At 39.6% G+C, this 19,601-nt stretch overlaps 1 protein-coding gene across 3 annotated transcripts; it reads left to right on the top strand.

Moving 5' to 3' along the window:
• Positions 1-3,219: 3,219 nt before the first annotated feature.
• On the top strand, positions 3,220-18,959 carry rel (REL proto-oncogene, NF-kB subunit). Of its 3 annotated transcripts, none has more exons than XM_086180767.1 (11): positions 3,220-3,347; positions 3,594-3,632; positions 6,425-6,564; positions 6,751-6,899; positions 7,566-7,657; positions 14,252-14,392; positions 15,008-15,112; positions 15,341-15,559; positions 15,712-15,777; positions 15,872-15,946; positions 16,064-18,959. In XM_086180767.1, exons 1-11 carry the CDS (start codon positions 3,341-3,343, stop codon positions 16,948-16,950), a joined length of 1,920 nt encoding a protein of 639 aa, XP_086036893.1. In that variant the 5' UTR covers positions 3,220-3,340; the 3' UTR covers positions 16,951-18,959. The 3 variants fall into 3 exon arrangements, with proteins under 3 accessions (XP_086036893.1, XP_086036894.1, XP_086036891.1); XM_086180768.1 differs by having other exon boundaries at positions 3,224-3,240; XM_086180765.1 differs by having other exon boundaries at positions 3,276-3,347; positions 3,554-3,632.
• Positions 18,960-19,601: the final 642 nt, after the last annotated feature.

Genomic DNA, 19,601 nt, shown 5'->3' with positions numbered 1-19,601 from the left:
CTGGAAGTGCTGCACCGATCTATATCTGCAGTGTCTGGGTGGCACCCATCATTTATGGATGAGTGGTGCAAAGGTTGCATTACTCAGCATCTGCTACTTTTCCTGGATGTTGAAGCCTTAGATGTCAGATAGATGTGCCGGACAGTCAGAGTGTATGAGCATCAGGGTTGTGCGCTGTAGGTACCTGTGGCAGAAAAGTAAAGTCTAGCCAGCAGTCAGAGACCCCGCCATTGGGAGGGGGAATCATTACGACTCGAACCCACACACACACCCTCCTGATCCATCTCGCTGTGGTCTGTTCATTAGACATCCTGTTGAAGCCAGGTCCTGCTTGAAAGTTTGTGGTGCTTCTGTGAAAATGTTTTGGAGCTTTTCGGCAAGTTTTGATGGTTTGTGTGTGTATGCATGTGGTTGACTGTGTGTGAGCGTGCATGCATAGATGGTTGATGTTTTGGAGAGAGATAGAATTCCCTTAGTTTGGGTGTTAACCCTCTGCGCCTCCTGTGGAGGTTCTTAAAAGGCATCTCCTGGGGCCACAGATGGAGGGGGGTCAGGAGACAGCCCTCCCTCTTTATGGTCTGAAGCCGGGCGTCTTTTTGGCGGATTTTAGCACAAAGGATACATGTCTACAACGTGCTGCTTTATTTGTAACAAACAAGGCGCCCTCTTCATCCGAGCAGGTAGACAGTTGGGACACAGGCTCTTTTTCCGACATCAGTTTTCCCCAACAACATGTACAGAGAACAGTTTTTTCAAAAAGGCATATTCATTATTGGGGGTTTTCTTATCACCTTATTTATATTTGCATATTTGTACCATGTGATCTTTTTTTTAATAGCATTCATAGCAGGTAGGTCTTTTTGAATGAAAACTGCACCACTCTGTTTCAGACAACTCATGTTCTGCTGTTCAGAAACATTAAACTAATGAGAACATTTAGATGTTTGTTTCTAAAATGTAATGAAAGGGTATTTTTGTATGTGTTTACCACTTCCTTTAATTGAATCTGTACACCCATTAAACCCCTAAAAACAATTCTTGGTGTCGTGTTTTATTGACTCAGCTTCAATGTTAATGTGTAAATCATTAGTTGCCCGACACACAGGGGCGCTCTGTAATTGTTTGTTTTCCAAGAAGAGTTTAAAATTAAAAAGCAAACGAGCTTTGGTTATTTTTGTTTCTGTATTTCACTGAAATGCCTTTTAATAAAACTATTTCTCTGAGTTGAGGAAAGGCAGTTTGATTTTAGTAATTCCTGGAGTCGTTATCTTTTTAGGTTGTTAATCTGTCCTGTTCCTGCTCACGTCTGCTAATTGGTCATTTTGCCAAAGACTTTTTTTAAAGTTGCATTACATTTAGTATATGACGTAACTGGACAAACACGGATGTGCTTATCCTTTATTACAACTAAACTGTATAATTGCTCCTTTAATTAATTATGGTGTTTGACAATGAGAAAATAAATGCATTACAAATGAATTTGAATTTAATATAAGTGTATAAATGACCAAAAGTAGAATTCTCTCTGAGTTTGTAACCAACATGGAAAAAGAGTACAGAAGTTCTTCTCAACGTGTCTTTGAGATTTTGGGCATTTGCCAACAAATTACCTTTGTTTTCCGAAAGAGAAAATAAATGTATGTTTGTAGTTCACGGTTGTGGGTATCAAGAGTCTTACCTGATTGAAGGAAGATAAATAAATCTGATGTTTAAAGCATATCCTCAAAATGAAATGTGTTCTGTTCCTGTTCACTAAAGGATGCTGAATAGAACACTAAACAAGAGGAGAACACCAGTCCAATAACTGTCATCAGGCCATTTGTATGTTTGTTCAGTGTTTAAAAAAAAAAGACGCAAAACTGAGATGTTTTTTTATCGAAATAAAAACCTGACTCTGCAAACATGGTGGTTTTAAAGCATTTATTCGTAATGAATACAGAAACAAAGAATGATCCTCTGAAGCTTCATTCTGCTTTTTGTCAAATATAACAGGCTATAATGGATTAATAACCCTGGTTTACCCTGCACTGCAGTAAATAAGGCTGCTGTGAAAGAATTACACTGTAGCTAGTTTGAATTCTCATGTGATATTTTATTCATGAAGTACTAAATGTAGAGAATTGTGTGTAGTGTTTTGCAAACTGGACAGGAAATGTGCTGGTATTTTTGTGGAATGTGTTTAAGAAAAAAATACTCAGGATTAACCCTCAAACTGAAATGTAACGGCATGAGAGTCGGGCTATGAAAAATCTGGATTAAAAAACAAATTGATTCATGTATGTGTTTTGTTTTTTTTTTGGTCTCTTTTTTTTTAACCAGTTTGATAAAAAATGTTAGCACTGGCTGGTATTGGGTAACCAGGTAGACATGATGATGCATCCACTTTTTACACTGAGTGGAGTTCTGCAAGGCGCCTGCACTGACATGCAGCTTCTCATAGAGTATTGATTGGTTCTTGGTGTCACCATGGCATTATTCTCCACACTCAAGCTACTTCTCCATACTGGCCCCTTTCCTAATTCCTAACACTCCTTAGTGTCCCCCAAACACGTGGTTCGATTCCTCGGATCAACAAAAGTGTTTTTTTTTTTTTTAATACAAGATGGTGGAAATGTCATTTAAATAGCCTGCCTCAAAGTTGAGAACACTTAAAAAAGTCAAGTTAAAACTTCATGGCTAAACACTTGACTCTTCCTCATCTGTTCTTTATGATACGTTTACAGTAGAGCTCACAAAAACACTGTGCATTTACAATGCAGGACATTTACAGTACAAAACAATACACTGCATTTACATTTACCGCATTTGAAAACATAACGAACAAACAAAACAAACCGTGATTTTCAAACATATTTCCGCATATATCATCATCGACATATCAGCATCAAAGAGATGGCTTGAAGAAGTTCAGATGAGTCTGACACATTTTTAATATAAAATAGTGAATCATTCATTCAAATGTCTGAGGACACACGACGGGGTTCAAAACGTGAGGTCGTACCCAAGAGAGCTTGTTAGGAGTGAGGCTGCACACCCACCCACACACACTTACGCTCACACTCTCACACGCACGCACACACAGATATAGAGTGAATGCTCTTCTCTTTACGAGCTCTGCTGTGACTCACTCAGCCCCTGATTGGTCTGTTCAGAGAGGGGGAATTCCTCTTTGCTCGCTCGCTCTCTCTCTCGCTCTCTCTCGCTCTCTCTCTCTGTCCTGACTGTTCTTCTGACTTTCTTGTACGTTGTCACTCATTCATCTCCATCGTCTTCAAGAGTCACTAACCTGTGAGAGGTCTGAGAGTGTGTGTATGTGTGTGTGTGTGTGCGCGTGTGCATCATGGATGGTGAGTAGCTACACTTTACCTTGTTATATAAGAACAATGCTGCAGTTTAGACTGAGAGATTAAAACAGAATGAGGCAAGACATGAATGACTGTTACAATGACAGGTTGTAGTCGAGGTGTCAGGACTTACAGGACAGCTGATGTTCGTGAAGCTGTCTCTTTGACGCCATTATTGACAAGGTTTTGTGTCTTGTTTATGTTTACAGCTGGCTAATTTGCTCCACCTTTCCCACTTTTTCCTTCCAGTTCTTTTGCCCTCCATGCTAGGGGATGATCCACACCTGAGTAAGTCCATTTGATGAACTCTAGTCTTAAAAATACCTGCTTCTCTCTCCAAGTCAAAGCAAAGTTTGGCCAAAAGTGGCCAAAAGAAAAAGAAAGAAAAAAATCACTAACTGTATTGCAATGTCAGTTCACTTCCTCATTTTGTTTTATTGGTATGCAAGCGCAGTTTTTTTTATCCTTTGTGTGTGAGGACATATCATCCTCTTTATACTGTAGTTTCATGTGGATTACATTGATATAATGTTTGTGTGTGTGTGTGTGTGTGTGTGTGTGTGTTTGTGCGTATGTGTGTGTGAACACACACTATTAGTGTAATAGATTACATAAGGCAGTCATGGCTAGCTTTTGTTTTAAAAATACACTTTTGAATTATGTTGGAAATGTAACAGGACTTGTTTTATACTTGTCAACATGTCATCTGTGTGTGTGTGTGTGTGTGTGTGTGTGTGTGTGTGTGTGTGTTTGTGTGTGTGCGTGTGTGTGCGTGTGCGTGTGTTTGTTTGTTTGTCCATATGTGTGAGCCACCGGTTTGGTCTGTTGCTTGACTATCATGTCCATAAAACCACACGTTCGGAGTTAAACCATTTGTAAGCTGCTAAAACAGCAGTGCAGAGTGATTTTAGTTCCTCTCTCTAGAAATCACGTGGGACAGGTTTAAATTCATGCAGAAGGGTTACTTAAGAAGAACTGACCAAACATTTCACACTTTTTTCTTTCTTCCTTTTTTTTCGGATGCATGCAGCTTTGGTATTTGCAGTAAAAAATAAAAAAAAAATTTAAAAAAAGACACACGGTGACATCTAACCAGGCTGAATTGTGTTGAAGAGTGAAAGATTTTGAGGTTAAAAAAAATTTCAGAGTGTGTCCAAAAATAGTTCAGTGAGAACTTTCAGCTCCGTCAGTGTACGCTGTCAAGCGTTCACTTTTCAGCTTTGTAGACAACAGCTCACTTTTAACCTGATCGATCAGTATTTTGAATATTGAAAGGTCGTCAGGTTTGCTTCAGGGTGAGATGATTTGCGTTTTGCTTTTATGGTATTAACATTTTAAATGAATTTAAGATATTTTTGAAAATACAAAAGAGGTCGTAACTCAAGTCGGGGGCTTTAAGAAATCACTCCTTTCACCACAAAGGTGTTTCTAATAACACTAATGTGACCCAGGAAATAAGCATACCCACTCATTAGCCTGCAAAGGAACAAATCAATTCTTCCTGGCTAATGGAACAATGACAAACATATCAGAGGCATAGGGACACGAGCCATCAGCTGAGTACACCAGAGCTTGACCTGATGACCCAGACTGTTGTCCATTTGATCCTGCAAAATTTTAGCAGCAATCTAGATCTGTGTAGCAGCCCACCCTTAAACAAAAAAGCACAGTTTCAGTATAATTTACTGTGCTTATGCCCTAAGTATACTTTATGTAGCGGCAAGATGCTCGTTGTATAGTAAAGGTGTACTATTCCATTACTCTTTTGGACTAAATTGGCCCAGTTTATGTTAAAACAGATAGAAGGGCACATAAAAGTCCCCCTCCAGTCAGATATTCTTGTTCCTACAGTTGAATGTTCACTGTTTAGAATGATAAATGTAAATAGTTTCATATTTTTTGGCCAAAATGAAAATGTATCTTTATACGAATTGAAAATCTGATTTTAAGAGGATGGCCTAAGAGCAGGATTTGTGACATCATAGATATTTTGGGAACTGATCCTGGTATTAAATTTAGTATACTCAAGTATGATGTGGAAATTTGAAGCTTTTCATGCACAAACAGAGAGAACAGACTTTATAGAGACATCTCGTGTCCAAAAGTTAAACATGTTGAACAGTTAAACATTGACGATTGAAGGATTTGAGTGGGATAATAGTTATATTGGTTGTCAGACATACATTGTAGTATTTACAAGAGTATTTTTATATCCCTTAAAACATATATGGAGGGAATTTTGAGTAGAACTTTCAGGGCAAAGCTAGTTTACATATTTTTTACTGCAATTGTGCTGCAAGTGAACTTGAAGGTATGCAGGTAGTTTGGTAGCCTACTTTTTAGTACATGAAGGTATAGATTTATCATAGTAATAGACACATATTTTGCAACGGTAATAGAATAATGACTGCGTCTACATTAAGATCGTTTCCTTAAACCTTAGTGCCACTGCATTTAAATTGGATGAGAAAGGTTGAATTATGTCATGCATATGATAAATATATTTTTTTGTATGGGAGAAGAATAAGTTATTATCTTTAGTGTTCTTATAATCATCAACAGCTTATTGTCCTGTTTGGTTATGTTTGTTTAATCCTGTTATTGGATTTGATTTGTGTCATTTTATGCATCCATGATGGATCCCAACTAATGAAAACTAAACTAAACTAAATTAACTAAACTTTCCTATGTATGTTAAGTAGTTGGATATATTTATGTTAAATAATGGTCAAAAGTGAAGTGAAATTATACCTTAACTTGAGAGAATTGCATCAATGCAACAAAAGTTTTTCTGTGAGTATCTAAGAAATAGAGATGCCTGGATATCGTTTGTTGGTACCCTAAACCTCAGGAGAGGTAGTAGGCATAAGTAAATAAACTATCTAAAAATATTCCTGCTTTGCTCTGTCTAGGTAAGTTGAACCACTTCTGAATCATCCGGGGAACAAAGCGAAGAATTTCCATTTGTGTTGATTGAACTTAGTCCTGCCTTTTCATCACCTCCTAATTTCCTCACCCATCCATGTTCCCATCTCCTCCATGTCTGTTCACCAACTCCTTTCATCGTCTGTCCTCCCCAGTGGCCGAGCCAGCGATCCAGATCTTTGAGCAACCCAAGCAGAGGGGAATGCGTTTCAGGTACAAGTGTGAAGGTCGCTCAGCAGGCAGCATCCCAGGAAATAACAGCACAGACAACAACAGGACTTACCCCAGTCTACAGGTCAGTCATCTGAACCTCCAGAGATACAGATTTGTGTATTAATGCAATTATAACTGGCTGCATTTGAGTTCAGGCACCAATTTGTTTCACCTCTGTTTCCATGTTTCCATGCATCAGTGTCTGTATTTGTATACTTTGAAGACCTATAAATTAAGTTTAAACAACATCTTCTTCTTCACACCTCAGATCTTGAATTACTGTGGCAAGGGAAGGGTGCGTGTTTATTTGGTGACAAAGAACGAGCCATATCGACCTCATCCACATGACCTGGTTGGAAAGGACTGCAAAGATGGATACTACGAGGCCGAGTTTGGCCCGGACCGCAAAGTCATTGCGTGAGTTCATCTCCCGCATAGCCAGAGTGTTAAATTAAATTAGCATCCAGAAGACTCTGTCACAAACACATGATCTGTTTGTTCTGTATTAGCAGTATTTTCACTTTCAGACATAAAGTGAATCTCTAAGAAAAATTCTCTCTCTCTCTCTCTCTCTCTCTTTCTCACATACACACACACACACACACTACATATTTGTCAAACCATGTTTGTGATGAGGCTAGCAATATGGGAATTCCCCAAGTGACATCATGCATACTTGAAAACAGAGGGTGTGTGTGTGTGTGTGTGTGTGTGTGTGTGTGTGTGTGTGTGTGTGTGTGTGTGTGTTCAGTTGAGCGTGTGTCTAAGAGTGTGAATGAGTAACATTGGTGTGTATAATTGGCAAATCTCTGGCAGACCCAGTAGTAGTAAGGTAGTTCATTCATATACATTTGGACTCATAATCCTTCCATTTGGCACGTTCGTGTTCAATCTTATCAGAAAATCAATATTATCAGCTTAAATAGCAAAATCAGATTACCAGTAGTGACATCATTTATACTATCTCACACAAGTCAGCATCACTGTGTTCCAACCACACTTGACTCTTTGCATTGTGTTCGATTGGCAGTTGTTTGGATAGCTTGTTGCAGCAGTGTCCTGATTACACTGTTATTCCCACAGCTTCCAGAATTTGGGTATTCAGTGTGTGAAGAAGAAGGAGGTGAAAGATGCCATCTCACAGAGGATAACCAGAGGCATCAACCCCTTCAACGGTGAGTCCTCCTGATGCACCTGGGCTGCCGTTTTAGCACTTTAACGCAACATATAACAAATCTGTCTGGGCTGATATTTGCATTGATACTTGAAATGAATCCTTCATACTGGTTTTGCTTTGTTAATACTCATGACAGCAGAATGTAAATTAATCTGCGCATGAAAACTTTCCTGTTTTAGGAGACAGCTGCTCTTAAAGAAAGTTGTTTGGGACTCTTGCACGTCGAGAGGGAAAGGACGGAGTCAGTGAGAAAGTGACTCAGGCCGTGTCCATACCTGACATTTACGTCCTGGGAGAATCAATAACAAGTTAACAGCTTAACATGTGTGACATCACAGGAATTAGGTCAGCATGCATTTTAGAGTGATACTTCATCCAAAAGAGATATTTTGCATTTCAAGTATTCACAAATAGGCCTTTTAAGCTCACCAAAACATTTTTGTTTTTGCCATTGTGTCACTTCTCTCTGAATCCAGAATGCAGAAGTAGTTAGCTGCATTTATTTAGCTTGCAGTGAATAGCAACTGACAGCTAATAACAGCAAAACCATCCTAAAACTGTGGGCAATTTAGCTGTTGTTAGCTGTCAGTTGCCATTAGCTTCAAGCTAACTTTACATGGCTGGCTTTTACTGCAATCTGGAATGACGAGGAGGAGGGAAAAATGTCTTCATGAGCTCAAGACACCTATTTGTAAGTACAGTGAACTTTAAATGACCAGTTGTGATTGGATCTATGCAAATGAGCGTGTACATTAATCTTTTTGCATTTGCAAAGGTCAGCTGCATTGTTGTTTCCAACCGCACCAAAACAAATCAAATGGGGTCAGTATCTGTGTCTCAGGCAAAGTAAATCACCCAAGATGTTTGATACGCTTGTTATATACAGCATGTCTGTGGTCTTTTGTGGAAATTTTTGATGTTGGGTTAAAAAAATGACACCATTAGTACACAAATGAATATGAACTTCCGCTTACACAGAGGAAGTTAGTTCAGTAGTCAACATGCTTAAGGTCACATGAGCCTTCACACTGCTCAATGAATTTTCACAGCCTCACACCAGCCATATTTAACTGCAATGTGTTAGATCTCAATGCATCCTGGTGTAAGCGCGTTTACATGTATACTTGGAGCTGCCTACTTGCGATTGGATCAGGCATATTTAAGTCCAGGTCTGAACAGAGCCTTAACACACTGTTGGTTTTAGTCATGATTTGTTGGTGATCAGACAAGCTAAAGAGTATATATGCATTCAGGCAACCCTGTGAGGCACGGAGGGGATTTTAGCTCATCATGTGACCACCCAGCTTGCAGAAAATGTTCTCACGACATTAGAAAACATAAGCCACAAGTTCTTATGATGTCAAAGAAAACTTGTTAATGTCTTAGTCCAACATGTAAGAAATATTTTAAGGATGTTCAATTATTTTGTAGAAAGTTCCTGATAATGTTACATGTTTATTCAGACAAAATGTTTTAACAGCAACATTTCTTCGGGACCTTGTTGTATAATTGATCTATGATCGGTTGTGTTTACGCACTCAATGCCAAAGCCAATCATTCACATGATTAAATTACATATAAAGCCAGTGTTAAGGGGGAATAGATGTCAGATGGTACAAATTACATGAGTAATGCTTTGCCAATATGTGATACTTAGAGAATGGTGCTCTTTAACCTCTCTGCATATTTGCAAAATTTGAAAATATTGATTAGTGTTAGAAATTAGTGTGAAGTGATGTGTCCAGTCAAGCTAATGATAGATTTCAGGAGGACTTGGTGACTTGTCAGAGGCTGTTTTTGACTTGGATTGTGAGTGCATGCTTGCAGTCGCCACTTGCCAGGAGTACTTGTCCAGTTGCAGACAGCCAGGTGGCCAGACCACTGCACATAATCAGCCTTTTTTCGGTCTACATGGGCTAACCATGTTGAGGTTTTTCTTTGGCTTGAGTGTTACTGTGATAGTTAAACGTGAGACATTATCAGAGATGTGAGCTTCAAGCAGAGACAGCTGCGTTAACTAGCATACGTAGGGATTCACAGGCTGCCATGACCAGTCAGAGTGCACTGTTCAAGGCAAATCGCTTAACCTAAGGGCGGAAAAATCTGCAAGACTCATCCATATAGAATGACTGCAGTTTCAATGTCAAAACACATCAACAGAGATAGTGGAGCAGCAGCAGTTAATATCTCTTCTTTCTGAAGGAGAATACTTGCAAATTCCTGCTCTTTAGGGGCAGTGGTCAAATGATGAAGTGTGCAAACTCACAATCTCGGCTTTACAAAGAACATTCGGGGGACAAAATAAGTTCCTCCTAGCAAAAATTACATTGCCATTATATTCTTGAAATATTTTCGGAGCAAACCACTTCTATTTCATGATCATGAATGTATGTAGAATATTTCACCTCAGCTAAATATTTACTAAGTGGTTGACTAACAGACCCACTGACATTGACTTTCTTTGAGCCACACTGGTTAAGCAGGGCAAAAATATTATTATAATCCTTAAAGTTTTGACATAAAAGAAAAACTACATTCTTAAAGATGAATTCATGAAATATAAAACTCTCAATAACTCAGAGGTTTTCAATTTTATGGTATTTGGTCTGGAATGACAAGCTTGTGGTTGTTAATGATCGCTAATGTTAGCAAATGTTAATGTATTACTGAGTCCATTTGGTAACTTAATGAAAATTTCAATTAATCCTAACATAAAATGTTAATGTGAAAATGCACAGCACACAGGAACAACGTGTTGAACATAAATTAAACAAAGTTAAATGATTAAAAAGTTCACTGTCATATTATTGGTACAGTGGCTGTTAATGAATGAACGGTTCCTGTAGCATGCTGCTCTTCCTGTTGTAGTTACTGATGACAAGGTTCAACAAACTTCAAAAGAATCTTTTTAGCTTCTGGTTAACACAACTCTCAGACAGCTGACAAACCTTCTCTATTATCAAGTCAAAGATCGAATCTCTACTATCTATAGTGATGCCATTTCTTTATGTGATCATTCTGCGGTGCCACTGAGCAGACAGACAGAAAGTGGTTCTCGTGTACAAACAGGCGTTGAGCTACTTCCCCATTCTTGGTCACAGTTGCTCAATTCAGCAGACTGCAAGATGCCACGTGAGAACTGGGAATGCAGGATTCATTTGTGTGACCAGTTGTGGCAAACTGTTTTTTTGTCTGCAGCTAACCGTGAAAGTGAGGTAAACTGACTATGTGGAAGTTAAACATCCTACATTTTACAATTGAGTGAGAGCATACAGTGTAGTCAATGTAAGTGGAAGTTGTATAGAAGTCCCTCCCTCAACTCAGTGCGACACACAACTGAAAGTTCCATGTTGCATGTAAAGCAAAGGAGACACTTTTTGTGGCGAGGCCCCCTCTTTCTCATTCTCACACTCTACTCCCACCACTTGCCACTGCAGCCTCCACACGCCCCTGGTGCCCCCATCCATCACTGTCCTCTTTAGCCAACGCACCCTACAGAAGCTGCTGCAGAGATGCCTTGAGTCTCTGGTAGCATTAACTTTCCAACACACAACACCACCAACACCTGCTCGATTACCAACAAACCACTTTTCTGCACCTGTCCAGCATCTGTCTTGTACAACATAGTCCACAAACACTCACACACACCTGAAAACCAACCAAATATGTTCCACTGATATTCACTCTGACAGTTTCATGCACGATGATACTGTATATTTCTCCTCCCTCGGTTTCTCGACTGTGTTTCTGACACCTACCTCAGATAAACCTGCTGACCCAACAGAAATCGGAAATAGAAAAGAACTGCATGGCTTTGCTGATATTTGAAGATCAGCAACACATCAAGCAAACTGAAGTAGAAGCTGAGCCTTCATACAAGCAAGCAGACCGATGGAAGCCATGCAGCATATTAACTGGACGTTAAAAACAACAAACAACAATAATCTGTCACTAGATACAATACAATCAGGCAGGCAGACAGACAGGGTACTTATAAATCATGCGAAAAGAACATAAACTAAAGCAGCAACAAACAGATTGCTTCACAATACACTAAAATACACAAAAGGAATGTGTGCATGCAGTTAGGAAAGTGCAGGGCAGAGACAATGCTTATGTTGACACATCTGATTGTCCCGTAACCATGTGCAGTGATTACTTTTACCGTGTTGTCCCAGCATAAAGGGACATACTTGTCCAAAATATTGCAGTGGTGGCAACAGAAAGTTGTTTTTTGTTTTTTTTTAGAACCTCGTGTACCTGTTTAATAGTGGAATGGTTTTAAGGTTGTTTTGCAGGCTTGGTTAAGAAAGCCCACTTACCTCCATTTTGTGCTGTTGGCATCTACCTTTTTAAATGGCATAAAAGTAGAGGGAGACACGACACTACAAACAAAGTATAATACTTTAGAGACTTAATTTGAGGTTCAGGCTTGTCCCACCACTTTCACACACGTCAGGAGACGTCTTGGTCACTTGCGTATGGAGTTGCACACTTTCAGTTAGGTACACACACTATTCTTTCCACCCGATGTGACGTTTTAGCGTCACAGTGGCGACAAATTGTGGGCGGGAACGGCCTCAACGTGTCAGCGAAACACAGAAATTGAGAGATGAAGGAAGAGAAAGTAGGCAGATGTGAAAACCTGGTGTGCGTGGGGGTGTGGGTGTGTGTGTTTGTCTGCGTGTGGGTGTCTCAGTAAAAGCTCTCGGCAAGGTGTGTGTCATTGTAATGCTTTTGGGGGCAGGAAGTGTGACGTTTGAACGTGTGCACGAGTGTGTGTGTGTGTGTGTGTGTGCGTGTGCGTGTGTGTGCGTGTGTGTATGTGTGTGTGTCTGTGTGTTCATGCAGATTAGAATGTAGGCTGAGGCTGTTCCAGTGATCTGTGACATGTTTCTATTGATGCAATATTCCGGGGACAATTTACAGATATGACAGACAAAACCAGGGACACATTTTGATCATTATCTATGTTTATTTTTGTATATATTGTTTATAACACTTTTTTTTTTTTTTTACTACATTTGCTTTATCAGCAGGGTGGTCCATTACAGTAGCTTATATACTGTATTATTGCAGAGACATGTCTGAACAGACTTGTCTGAACAGTAATGATAGCGTTCAACTGATCTCACTATAGCAATATTCCATGTCAATGAGGATTATAACAACTTCTTTGGAGTCAAAACCATTTCTTCAAAAATAACACAGTGACCCACCCACCAGAATTGAATGCTGGCATTTTGCATTTCTGTTGAGCACGAATGCATATTACCTTAACATACAACCACACAGGGTGGCACAGTGGTGCAGTGGTTAGCGCTGTCGCCTCACAGCAAGAAGGTTCCAAAGACATTCAAGAAGGGACAAGGCTGATTGATACTCTAAATTGACCATTGGCGTGGCTGTGAGTGTGATTGGCTGTCTGTCAATGTGTGTTGACCCTGCGACCCGTCCAGGGTGAACTCCACCTCACGCCCAAAGGCTGCTGGGATAGGCTCCAGCCCCCCTTAACAGGATAAGGGGTAGAAAAAGGATGGATGACCACACAGTGTACTGCAATCACATCTATTAACACAACATAAAACTGATTCTTAAAATATGATGCTTTATGATTGTTTATTCTACATGAGAGGTCCGATTAGCGTTTAGAAAACTTTGCTGCTTGGGTTAAATATCGCAATAAACATGAGACTCAACAGGGGTCTGTTGCTACACCCCAGCCTACCTCCTCATGCATTTCTTGCTAAAGGCTATATGCACGACAATTCAACGTATTTGTGTTGAAATGTAAGCGTGTGGCACATGTGTGGTGAGCAGAAATCTACAATGCTCTACATTTTATTGAGTCAATTAGGTTATTTGGTTCCTGTGTTATTGAGGAGTACTTTGTGTATACATGTACTGACAGAAAAGTCAGAAGTCTTGCACAGCACAGTCTAAAGATTCAGTGGCTATCTGTGATCAACCTTTGTGTTCTGAAATTTATGACAATGTTTCAAAAGGGGAAGTAAACACGATTCAAACCTGGTTGATCAACAATCTTTTTTTTTTTTAAATAAAAGAGCTTAAAAAAAGTTTTTGTTAATCCAATTTAGAGTTCCTCAGATCATCTCCCTCACTGCTAGTTACATTATAATAACTTGCGCTACTTGTCTATTAATGTATTAATATCAATTGTTTATTCATATTATGTATCGCATAAAACTGACAGGCACCATTTTCTGCATTTTCATTTTCATATTAATTACATAAATTTCAGGTGGTGCTTTTAACTCTAATTGAGTTTTTTTTTCTAATCATGTGCTGTATAAGTACAGTAAGGAACTTCAATAGCAATGTAAAAATCTGAGCCGACAGTGTTATGCAATGCATTGATGTTAAGTGAAACTAATCCTTTTATAACAGCACATCTTTCTATTTGTGTCAGCTGTATCCTGTCATGATGTTTTAATTTTGTTCTGGAAGAGCTGTGATAATGACACTCATCTACTTTTGTTGTAAACGTGTGTGTGTGTGTGTGTGTGTGTGTGTGTGTGTGTGTGTGTGTGTGTGTGTGTGTGTGTGTGTGTGTGTATGTGTTTGACCACAGTGCCACATGAGCAGCTGCTGCAGACAGAGGAATACGACTTGAACGTGGTTCGCCTGTGCATTCAGGTTTTCCTGCAGGACGAGACAGGCCACTACACGCGAGCGCTCAACCCTATCGTCACCAACCCCATCTATGACAACCGTGAGTGACGTCTGTTTCCATCACACTGTCTTCACGACATCATGTTGGGCAATTATCATTCTTGACAACAGAATCTTATTGTCATATAAATGCACTTACACAAATACACGCTCTGAGGTTAAGTCTATCTTGATGCTATTTCATAAGAATACCACTGGCACTAGCCAAGACCTACTGTTAAATTTTCTCAGAAGACATATAGAGTGTGTGTGTGTGTGTGTGTGTGTGTGTGTGTGTGTGTGTGCGCATGTGTGTGTGTGTGTGTGTGTAAAGAGACTTGTGTATGTCCAGCTAATAATCTCTCAAGTTCGTTTCAAGTGTTTCACTTTATCTGTGAAACAATTCAGTGCTCCTCACGCACAGAAAGAGGAAGTTCCTAAAACACACTAACCCTCAAACAACAGTTACCATGGAGCACTTCCTCTTTTGACAGCAGGCCTGAGACATGTGACTCAGTCTGCTAAGGCTTCAATTGTAAACTGTCTTTTTTTTCCAAGCACAGCTAAAATAAAAGCACAGAATAAAATCGGACTCAAAGTTGTTAGCAACATGGGACATCAAATACGTTCTTTCTTTTTTGTTGCATGTTCATAACTTATGTCTCTGCATCATCAGGGGCCCCAAACACAGCTGAGCTGAGGATCTGTCGCATTAACAGGAACAGTGGGTGTGCGAAGGGTGGGGACGAGATCTTCCTGCTGTGTGACAAAGTACAGAAAGGTACAAAGATGTGCTGTAATCAATCAAAATCAACTGATAAAGTATTTCAATCTCATAATCTTGAGATTATTGCAATTAATTAAATGTCTTGCATCTATCTTATATCCAGTTACATTCATTTATTCCACTTATCCATATTTCTTGTCATGTATTATGTATGCCATAGCCTTCTCTCTGCATGTCAGTTCACTATTCTTCCCTGGCATCCCATCATCCTTCTTTGTTTAGATGATATTGAGGTCAGATTCTTCTCTGCTGATGGTTGGGAAGCAAAAGGATCTTTCTCCCAAGCTGATGTTCATCGCCAAGTGGCCATTGTTTTCAAGACACCGCCCTTCTATAACATCTCTATAACAGAATCAGTCACTGTACACATGCAGTTGCGCAGACCTTCTGATCAGGAAGTCAGTGAACCTCTGGATTTCCGATACTTACCCGATGACAAAGGTGAGTGGTGTAATGCTTGGTGGTGTAGTCTTCTTTGTCTTCTTTATTTGTTGAAGGAGGGCCCAGCAATCAAATGGGTCCAACAGCTTACACCACATATCATCATACTGAGTGCAATATGAGTGAAAAGTGAGCTTTTTCTTTTGTTTTAGACCCTTATGGCTGTAATGAGAAAAAGCGTAAAAGAGCTAATTTGATGAAGATGCCAGGATTAACAGGTATGGTTTAAGATACTGAGTAAAGTAGATGAAAACATATCTTATGTTTGAGCAGCCTTGTAACACAGCTTTCTTTACATTCTTTTGTCTTTAGCTGGTCCTTTAGCAGGTCTGGCAATAGGCAGGCAAAAGGCTGAACCATTCAATATCATGAATCACATGCAGAAAGGTAAATGGTTATTTTTCATTTCCTTCAAATGGCAATGATTTGGTATTAAACTGAAAACAATTTTATTCATATCAAAATAACACTGTCCTTTAATCATTCTCACTATGGGTTTTTCAGATCTCAGCAACATGTACCTGCAGCAGCCAACCACAATGCAGCAGCAACATGGCTTATTCAACCAACCCTACCAGGCAGGCCCTCCCAGCGTTCCAGGCAGCCATTCATGGGCAAGTCCAAACCCAACACTGTCAGTGGATACAGTCACCATGAACCCTGCTGGTGTCATGAACAATCTGCCTCGTCCTAATAGCAATAGGCAACAGCAGCCACACCGTGGCTCTGCTTACTCCCACAGAGTGGATCCCAGGGGCTGTGAAAGTAACATCCTCCCTCAGCTCTCCATGCGGGACCTGCAATGTTTGGAGCCAGTTCCCCTACCTCATGGATTGAGCCAGCCAGAGTCCCAGAGAGTTTTTCATTTGCAGCACCAAGGGGAGGAGCTCACCTCTGAGACCCAGGTCCAGAATACCCTAGGAAGCCAGAACAAGGGTCTCCAAAATGTATGGCACAATTTCAGCACCCTCAGTCCAGCTCAGAGTACCTATAATGGGCCTGTACCCGGAGATGGGTCTCAGGGTCTGGGGTCTTTCCCCCTCCTAGAAGGCATGGAGGAGAATGAATTTCTGAAGGGCCTGGTGGGAGGTGGATCTCAAACTGGCTTCCAGCTGAAGCAAGAGCCCCAGGTCTCAGGGGGACAAGACACCCATGCTTCCGTCATGCAATTCCCAAGAGAAAGCCCAGGAAACACTTACACCAATTTGCTGACTCGTCCTATGAACAATGGCACCAACATGAATGTTATAAGGCAAGATGGTAGTGGCAACACCCAACCTCTGAAAAATCTTCAGAATCCTTACTCGACCAATGGCATGCCATCCAACACTCACTATGCAAATGTAGATGAATGGCTCAAAGGATGTCACCAGAATGAATACAAGGAATGACATTTTTGTCATCAAGAAATAAAGACAGGAAGCTGAAATCCAAGGATTACACCCATCTCATCAACCTTGCAAAGCCATTTTGACTTGTGAGGCTAAATAGCCATTTGCACAGGTTAAAGTATCAGTGAGTGCAAGACCAAAACAATCAGCCAATTGGATCGAAAACCAATTAAAGGTAGTGCTTATACGCAGTGCTAGTGAGTACTAGTTAGTTCTTTCTTTGGCAAAGACACTACCAAGAATACGTCCTATCTGACTGGCCAAAGTCAGGAGGCTTGTCTGTGATCGTAATTATTGACCTGGTAGTTTTCTCCTGTTCTGATGAACTGCACTGGCAATAAAAAGGTCAGAAACAGAAACAGGCCTTGCAGTTCCAGAAAATTGCTTCTTTACATCAAAGACACCTTGACACAACCGCATTTGATGTATAGCGTGATTCTTTCACCATGTGAACTATTGAGATCGTTGCTGTTATTCTGCCCAATTCACTGACTGGTTTGACTCCCAGACTAGTTCTACTTCTCCAGACCAGTCATAAGACCTGACTTCACGTAAGTTCAGCTAGTTTCTGCACTTGTATGTCTGAACCATTTGTGAGGTTCAGATAAAAATCTCTTTAAGGGACACACTGATAGTTACCATACCAAAGTTAGATGTCTTAAGATATGAACACAATACTTTGTTATGTGAAGCTGGATTCACAGTCAGTATGTGTACAGTGATGTCAATGTTTTGCTGGGATTTATAATCTTGGAGAAGAAAAGGGGTGTTGGGGATTTTGAATTTACACCCAAAGCATTTACTTATTTTCAAAGGTTTGTTCTTTATTGCTTTGTAAAACCTTGCAGATGCTTGTGGCCAAATTTGTAAGCTGACTGAGGCAGCCTTTACATATTTCAGAATCATTCTAAATCCGATCGGATGGGTTGTCACTTATTGTGTGGTTTGAGTGGGGTCGAGGCACTCTTGATTAAATGTCTGCAGATTGGGTTGGATTTTTGCGATGTTAGATTATTTTGTTGGCTGTTTTGAGGAGTTCCAATGTTGGAGTTCCAACAAACTTTGACTTCACGTAAGTTCAGCTAGTTTCTGCACTTGTATGAGTTTTCTGGCAGGTTTTTCCTTCTCGAGGCTGAGATTTTATGTAACGTGTATGTTAACATAGAAACAGTACTCTCATTGACCAAATTATTAGGTGAATTTAAATCTTAAAAAAAATATGCAGAATACTACAACAGCCCTGGAATGAATTATGTTCTTTTTTTTTTAATCTGTTTGAGAGAGGCGTTGATTTAATTGACAGGCTTGCCATTGCTGTATTTGTTAAACTGTACTGGGGGATATGTTAACTGTCCAGTCAGAGCATTTCTAGCACAGTGTGAGCACAGTTAATCAAGTTTTTTGTTCATACAGAAAGGCGGATTTAAATGTATGTGATTGATGAATACTGCACAATGTCTGCCTTGAATTCTTTCTTTCTATACGTGTGATTTTAAGTGTGTTGCTGTGTTTTGATAATAAGTGCACTCTGTACACAGATGTTAGCCATAGTTCAGAGCATGTTGACGCACTCAAGAACTGGCAAGGTACTGAAATTTCCATTGAGGAAGTGAGAGGAAGCACATTGAGTGGTGACTTTCCTTTGTAATGACTATGTCATACCAGTGATCACATGTGTTATCCAGGGTTCTCAGAGCTTTTCTAACAGATGTTTTGTTATATAGATGTCATTTTTTGGTCTTATCGTTGTTTTATTCAAGCAGATGAGGCGCTTATTCATGGATCCAGAGAGCATCTTCCTTAAGGATTTTTGATACATACCAGATGAAACACCAGATGTGTCATCTTAAACCCAGTTTATCCTAACATAATGGGGTTTTTTTTTGGTTTGTTTTTTTACTAATATGTCTTTTGTCTGAACTGATAGTAAATATTTTCATGACTACTTTGTAAAATTTGTTGTTAGGGTTATTGTTTTTTGTACAGGATACATTTTAATAAACATATTCTGTTTTATTCCAGATCTCTTTTCATCACTTATTACCTCATTGCATCTCTTTCAGGTCATGTTTGTGTTTATTTTCTTCATTGGGACACCTCTGAGTGCAATATCAAATATAAATTCACAAACAACCATTATCTGTTCATCTTTTAAACCATAATGCAAATAAATATCCAATCATTGTGGCTTACTATATTCTACCTTTACCAAAATTGATTACAATTTAAACACTAAACTAATATCCTAAGCAATAAATTAATAAGAATCAACGATAACGTCAGTTTTGATTTTTCCCATTATCTGCAGTTTATTCAAACCCATATAATCATTTAGAATGCTGATTAAATTCAAGTACAGTAATATATCCATACTCATGGTTTAAATCAAGCACCTGTCCTTGCGTGTATGTATAAATGTACCTGTAATGTGTCTGTGACCTAACGGACTCCAGTCATGAGACACTCACAAGAAAACATTGTACATAGTCAAGTGACAGCATGTCACAGTAAAATTCCCATATTGCATTTCCTGTATTGCCAAGAACAATCCTTGACATCAGGTGTAGGCAATGTTTTTGTCTGTTGGAGACAAGCTGATGATAGGCTGCCTGACTCATGCAAGTCCAACAGCATAATAATGAGGAGCTTCC

This window comes from Aulostomus chinensis, chromosome 16, assembly GCF_037954235.1.
Source record: "Aulostomus chinensis isolate RoL2024-O1b breed Wild chromosome 16, RoL_Achi_v1.0, whole genome shotgun sequence".
Taxonomy (NCBI): domain Eukaryota; kingdom Metazoa; phylum Chordata; class Actinopteri; order Syngnathiformes; family Aulostomidae; genus Aulostomus; species Aulostomus chinensis.
The sequence above is the reverse complement of the archived record's forward strand: the minus strand, read 5'-3'. Positions and strand labels throughout refer to the sequence as shown.

Bases quoted from the DNA above. Each gene is read 5' to 3' on its own strand.
- rel (XM_086180765.1), top strand. From the start codon at position 3,312: ATGTGTGTGTGTGTGTGCGCGTGTGCATCATGGATG. The intron at 3,348-3,553 runs GTGAGTAGCTAC...TTATGTTTACAG, and splicing joins GCGCGTGTGCATCATGGATG to CTGGCTAATTTGCTCCACCT. The intron at 6,900-7,565 runs GTGAGTTCATCT...TTATTCCCACAG, and splicing joins CCGGACCGCAAAGTCATTGC to CTTCCAGAATTTGGGTATTC.